General features: G+C 40.8%; 1 protein-coding gene across 1 annotated transcript in view; it reads left to right on the top strand.

Annotated features, from left to right (window-relative positions):
- The first annotated feature begins 1,786 nt into the window (after positions 1-1,786).
- Positions 1,787-7,066, top strand: part of ube4a (ubiquitination factor E4A (UFD2 homolog, yeast)) — a 22,678-nt gene continuing 17,398 nt past the window's right edge. The window contains exons 1-3 of the mRNA XM_010794342.1: positions 1,787-1,876; positions 3,269-3,432; positions 3,605-3,781. Of these exons, the coding sequence (XP_010792644.1) occupies positions 3,309-3,432; positions 3,605-3,781 (301 nt within the window). The 5' untranslated portion in view covers positions 1,787-1,876; positions 3,269-3,308. The remainder of the gene's footprint in view (positions 1,877-3,268; positions 3,433-3,604; positions 3,782-7,066) is intronic.

Genomic DNA, 7,066 nt, shown 5'->3' with positions numbered 1-7,066 from the left:
TGTGTGCCTTGGCAGTCTTACACCTGGAGTAAATTCACAATCTACCCTGCAGCATACAAAGTCATTAAAACTAGCTGCACCTTTAACAGCTTTAATAACACTTTAATGCATCAATACCTACAATCAAAACATACGAAATATATTATTCTGAAATGAACCAATCTGCATAACGAGTACTTTTACTACTTTTAGTACATATTTGTAATGCTAATACTGTTGTACTTTTAGTCGAGTAACATTTTGAATGCAGGATTTTTACTTGTAACAGAGCATTCCTACACTCTGGTGCTTCTACTTTTACTCAAGTACAAGATCGGAGTATTTCTCCCATCTCTGTTTATTACGGCTTGATGTTCAACAAGTGAAAGTTTACTATTGTGAAGACACATCTGCCAATTTCAAGAGGTTTCTGCNATTATTGTGTTGAAATATTATTTTACGTGTCGTAAATGAAACCAAGACCTGATTTGTGTCCGCATACAGGATCTCACTTCTTGCATACTCCAGAATAGTACTCGCAACAAATTGTAGCGCTCAAATAGTCACCTCGCAAACGGGACTCTTGATGAACTATTTGTACAAAAGGACCCTGCGCTGTCGCATCTCTGCGCGAGAGTCAGTCGTGGTTACGTCTGAGCGCAAACTCCGCAAACTATCCCCGGTAGGGGAGGTGTGGCGAGGTGTTAGCGAACCAAACCCTTCGTCGGGGCAGTCTATACCAGCCATGGGAGGCGCACTGCGCGTTGCCTCCCATTCTCCCAATCTCCACCAACCCCCCGCCAAACCTTACCGCGGCACGAAATGAACGCGAACACCAATATCCTTTTTATTATCCCAACCGTTAAAGATAAGTTCCCCTTTTATTCACACTCAAAATCTCGTAAAATATAATAACTATAATAATAGAAAGTCGGGATATAATAAAAAAAAGAAACGTTTAGACGATACAAGACCGCTATAAACATCACACTACACGAATGAAGTGCCAGTCGTCGGGGTCCCGTAGTTCGCCTGACGAAAGAGAGTCTGTATGGTACGGTCCTTTAGAAGAACTTTAACCGTCTACACAGAAGGGTGTATCATTTGAAAGTGAACAACTTTGTAAGTTCGGCCATCTATTTGTCTTGCAAAAACTAAGAAGCTTATAAACATCAGGTTTAAAACTAAAAGAGCTTTACAAAAAAGTAACACAATTAAAGATGTTTGGAGTTTTATTTGAGTTATTAATTTACATTTTTTGTCAAAGAGATGCTGATTTGAAACCGTTGTTACATACAGTTACGGCATTTCCTATTTCTGCCGGAGAGAGGGGAGGCCGTCCCAAAGCTTGCTGCTGTATTTACTCCCTCCATCTGACAGGAGCCTCGTTGAGCTGCGAGTGTGGCTAAAGACGGAGTTGTAGGGTCGAGGGAGTGGTTTGGGATTGGGCCTTAGTCAAAATGTTATCCCCAGACCAACAAAGGCTCTTTAATATTCGACCATGAGAGTTAAGAATGTAAGTTTGTGAATATTACATTAAGAAAAATTAGATAGACCAATTATTGTCATATTCAGCGAAACTAATCAATTCATTTTTAGAAGTAGGCTAATATAAAGCGAGGCAGGTTGAACACTCAAATCCTTGTTTCAGGGTAGCACAATAAATACATATCTAAAACAAAACAGGGACAAATTAGAATCAATTAAGTAAAGTATTGTAAATTAAATAAACGTATACATGCTCTTCAATTATGTATTAATGTTGAGTAAAAAGTTACGAAGCAAAAAAGACGCCCCGTCTCATTCTGATGACGTGTACAATTTCAGTTTACTGAGGAGCTGGTTTCGTAGAGGCGATTTCTTTAATATCAGAAACACGCTTCTTCCCGTCAAACAGGTAGGACAGTCCGCTTCATCGTTTGTATCCATTATACAAACTGAAAATACGCTGAATCCGTGTAACAGTTGATCTTATTGGTGCTGAAATAGAGTCGTGGTGACCCCATGACAGCTTAGCTTGCTAACTAGCTAACCAGCTAACTGATGCAGGACGGTTAGGGTTGCTAGCTTACCCTGCTAGCTGGATGGCTAACTATCGCCAAGCTCAAGCTGCTACTATATGGTTAAACCTGTGACATGACATAAAAAAGCCTAAAAGTGGCTAGTTGTAAAGCTAGCTCTATAAAGGTTCAACGGTTTATAATCGTAAAATGATGGATGGATGATGGGTAACCGTGACAACACGTTGTACCGTAAAGCACTGATAATCATATGTTCTATGCTCGGTTAGCTGTCAGTGGGAGCAGGTGTGTTTCTTTTCATTCCCTTCTAACTGGATGTCATCACTGAAAGTTTATAATAGCATCAGAGGGAAATGCATAGTGTGGAAGTGCTTAAATCAAGATTGAAACATCTCTGTAATGTATTGTTTGCCTTTTACCACAGTATATACAATGTGTTTTTAGGCTAAGATGCCTAATAACTCCTGCTAACGAAAGCTAGCCTTTCAGTTGACACTATTATACTTGCATATGTTTGATTCTTGTTTACGTTGCCCCTTTTCAAGTAATGAAATTAAAACAATATCTTGCAACTCAAATGAGGCGATAGTAAGTAACCAGCATTTTATTGTTATCAGTGTCATAGATATTAATCGAATAGGATGTCCTAATAAGATGCAGGAAATATGACGTAAAGAGACAGGAAATGTTTTAAGAATTGCACATACAACCCTCATTTGTTAAAACATGTTAGGTGGTTTGCTGGGGACACAAGTTCCAGTTAATTTGAATGAAGTTTTGATTAAAAAAAAAAGAAGCTACCAAGCTGTTAAGGACAAGGTTCAGATGTTGTGCAGTTTTGCATTTCACTGGTTTACAGGTCAAGGTGATAGTGGGACAATGAATAAGATGATGAATTGTAGGGCTTCGCCCACGTATTGACTTATTGGTTGTTTTTGTCTAAGCCAACTAAGATTTCTTCAGCAGGTTACTCATTTTGATGTATTAAAAACAATTCAGGACACTTTTTTTTTTAAATGACTTGCATATTTCTGTTAAAGTGGTGCTTCTGATTGATTTTTTTGCGGAAATCTCAGTTTAAGCTGTCTGACAATAAAAATCAACAAATCAAAAGATGAAAATAAACGTATGAGTATACATAGGAATTTCTTTAGTCAAATACTTTTTTGCGTGTGAGAGAATATACTCTGCATGCTCCTGTATCCCTTGCTCTGTTATTGAATGTCTTTATACTATTGACAGTTTTTGTGTCTGCATCGCTCCTTAAGGCTGGGATCTTGGATGGAGTGAGTGTTGAGCCCCAATGAGATGACTGACCAGGGCAACAACAACCAGCATATCTCCCGCAACCCCTTTGCTGCTCTCTTCAGCTCAGTCGCTGATGCCAAGCAATTTGCATCTGGGCAGAAACCCGAACAGTCTGCTGAACCATGTGGGTAGAGTTATTCGAGCCATCTTCTGATGAGACGTATTGTCAGTGTTATGAGGGATGCGTGCACATAAACACATTTATAACATGTCAGTGAAGTAAAGGTCATGTTAACATATGGCTCAATTGTATCCACATTGTTTTTCATACCTACCCTCTGTCTCCTGCACAACAGTGGAGGACTCGGGAGAGAGCCATTCAGAGTCGGAAAACTCTGTTTCGGACAGCGTTGATGAAAATGACGATTCCGTGGCAGAGATCAGTCGCTCCTTCCGGTCCCGGCAGGAGCTGTGTGAACAGCTCAATGTCAATCACATGATCCAGAGGATATTTCTCATCACTCTGGACAACAGTAAGTAGAAGGAGGAGAGTAATACGTTTTTGATCTGTAATTTATACTCCTTTCATAGAGAATATGTGCGTCCGACTAAGTTCCATTGACTACATGATAGACACAATAATATGAGACAGCTGTCACTGCCTCAATTCTGCTTGGTACATTTAGCAGAGGCTATGGTCTGCATTGAAGTTACTGATAAAAAGTGTATTTTGTTGCAAATTAACAACAAAAAAGTTTTCCGATTAAATTCCTCCTCTTCTATCAGATTCACTTTTGCTTTTAGATCCCCTTCTCTCTTCCTGTTTTCAAATTTGCTTTCTCCCACTTTTGGTTTTGCATGATTAAATAACATTTAAATATTGTTGTCATGCCAGGAAACTTTCATGTTAGAACCAATCCATATCAGGGTTGTGACCCATATAAATAGACACAACTAGATGTTGGTTTGACCCTGTCAGAGAGTCAGAATAGGGTTATAGACAGGGGTGCACATAACTGGTACGCAGGAACGCATGCACGGCAAAAATCTAAATTGCGTAACGTCACTTGTGTCACTACGCGCCTTTACGTACCTCAAAACAAAACACATATTTCGTCTACACGTGTTTCTTGTCAACACTCAATGGAGTAAACTACGAGACATGTAAAAAAAAAACAAAGACATTAAGCAGCTACGTTCCTGTTTCGCTCCCTGCAAAAAATCTTCGGACTTTCTGTGACTGACTGAACTGGAGCTGGGCGAGCCGCGCAGGACATAACCGACGGACCTGTGAAGCTTTACTGGAGGCAGAGGCTCCGGACAACAGAGTTGGTCGCCGTGTGCACAGACAGGGTTAACGTCGGTATGAACAACATAATTGTGCCAAAACTCTGCCAACTGGCTGCAGTGGGAGACTCCCCTGTGCACATTCTGTGCCCCGCGCAGACACTGGAGAACTGCGCAAAATCAGCTGATCACAACGTTCACGCTCTGTGGTCAAGCTGCTGCAGTTTTATTTACAACAAAGTGGAGTAAAACACACAGCTGCAAACTTCCTCAGGGTGTTATGGAAGAGTTTGAAATCAGACAGAGGTGGAAGAAGTACTCAGATCTTGTACTTGAGTAAAAGTAGAAGTACCAGAGTGTTACTCTGTTACAGTAAAAGGCACACAGGGGATAGGGCATTCGATAGGTCGGCTCAAAGTAAAATTAGAAAAGTATTATCATCAAAATATTAGTTAAAGTACCAAAAGTAAAAGTAGTCATGTGGCAGGGTTGGTTACCATTTCAGACCTTTCCATGCATAGAGGTCACTACAGTGGGACAGGGCTATTCAAAAGGTGTTTTCTTCTAATATGCATTTGTTTTGTTTTTGCATAGGTTGCACCATCAGCCCACTAACATAGGAACCTATTGCATCATCCCATACACTGCCACTCAGTGGAAAGTCAGTGTAATGTTCTCTAAACCCAAAGATGCGATGGACGACAGAAAAGCCACATGGGACGGACCAAGTCACCCGCATCTATATCTTGGCGCAATCCTTTTATGGAAGCGTCCCCTGGGCAAACATAAAACATATTGCTTTGATCATTTTTTTTAATGCCAAACTTATATGGAATCCTAGTTGTACTTCATAAATGTCAACGACATTTATTTATATGGTCTGCAGGTGGACGGCTTTCCATAAAAAGGATTGGCGAAGATATAGGAAATGGGTGACTTTGGTCCCATTGTGGCTTTCTGTCGTCCCATCTTGGTTTAGAGAGCATTACACTGACTTTCCACTGAGTGGCCAGTGTATTGGGGATGATGCAATGAGGGGGTCGCTATGTAGCTGGGCTGATGGTGCAACTATGCAAAAAAAAAACAATGCATCATAGAAGAAAACACCCTTTTGAATAGCTGTCCACTGTAGTGACCTCTATGCATGAAAGGTCTGAAATGGAACCACCTGCACAATGGACTACTTTTACTTTTGTTACTTTAACTATATTTTGATGATGATAACTTTTTTCTAATTTTACTTGAGGCGACATTTGAATGCAGGACTTTTACTGTAAACAGGAGTAACCCTCTGGTGACTTCTACTTTTACTCAAGTACAAGATCTGAGTACTTCTTCCACACCTTCTGTCTGATTTCAAACTCTTCCATTAACACACCTGAGGAAGTTTGGCAGCTGTGTGTTTTAAACTCCACTTTGTTGTAAATAGAAACTGCACAGCAGCCCCTTGGACCAGAGAGGCGTGAACGTTGTGATCAGCTGATTTTGCGCAGTTCTCGCAGTGTGTGTGCGCGGGGCACAGAGATGTGCACAGGGGAGTCTCCCACTGCAGGCCAGTTGGCCAGAGTTTTTGGGGCCACAATTATGTTGTTCGATACCGACGGTTAACCCTGTCTAGTGCACACGGCGACCAAACTCCTGTTGTCCGGAGCCTCTGGGCCTCCAGTAAAGCTTCACAGGTCCGTCGGGTTATGTCCTGCGCGGCATCGCCCAGCTCCAGTTTCAGGTCAAGTCACAGAAAGTCCGAAGATTTTTTTGCAGGGGAGGCCGAAACAGCCCAACGTAGCATGCTTAATGGTCTGGTTTGTTTTTTTTTATACATGTCTCCTTAGTTTACTCCATTGAGTGTTGACAGAAAACACTGTGTAACGAAACATGTGTTTTGTTTTGATGTTTTGAGGTACGTAAAGGCGCGTTAGTGAGTGACACCAAAGTGACGTTACGCAATTTTAGAGTTTTTGCCCGCTGCATGCCGTTTCCTGCGTACCAGTTATATGGTGCACCCCTTGTCTATAACCCCTATTCTGACTCTCTGACAGGGGTCAAACCAACATCTAGTTGTGTCTATTATATGGGGTCACAACCCTGATATGGATTGGTTCTAACATGAAAGTTTCCTTGGCATGACAACAATTATTTTAAATGTTATTTAATCATGGGCAAAACAAAAAGTGTGGGAGAAAAGCCAAATTTGAAAACAGGAAGAGAGAGAAGGGGATGCTAAAAGCAAAAAAGTGAAATCTGATTAGAAGAGAGGAGGAATTTAATCGGAAAACTTTTTTGTTGTTAATTTTGCAACAAAATACACTTTTTATCAGTTAAGCTTCAATGCAGACCATAGCCTCTGCTAAATGTACCAAGGCAGAATTGAGGCCAGCTGACAGCTGCTGTCTCATAATTATTGCCTGTCTATCATGTAGTCAATGGAACTTAGTCGGACGCACATATTTCTCTATGAAAAGGAGTAATAAATTACAGATCACAAAACGTATTACTCTCCTCCTTCTACTTACTGTTGTCCCACGAGTAAT

Source organism: Notothenia coriiceps, unplaced genomic scaffold, assembly GCF_000735185.1.
Source record: "Notothenia coriiceps isolate Sejong01 unplaced genomic scaffold, NC01 NC01_scaffold00037244, whole genome shotgun sequence".
NCBI lineage: Eukaryota > Metazoa > Chordata > Actinopteri > Perciformes > Nototheniidae > Notothenia > Notothenia coriiceps.
This window is presented reverse-complemented; position numbering and strand designations above follow the sequence as displayed.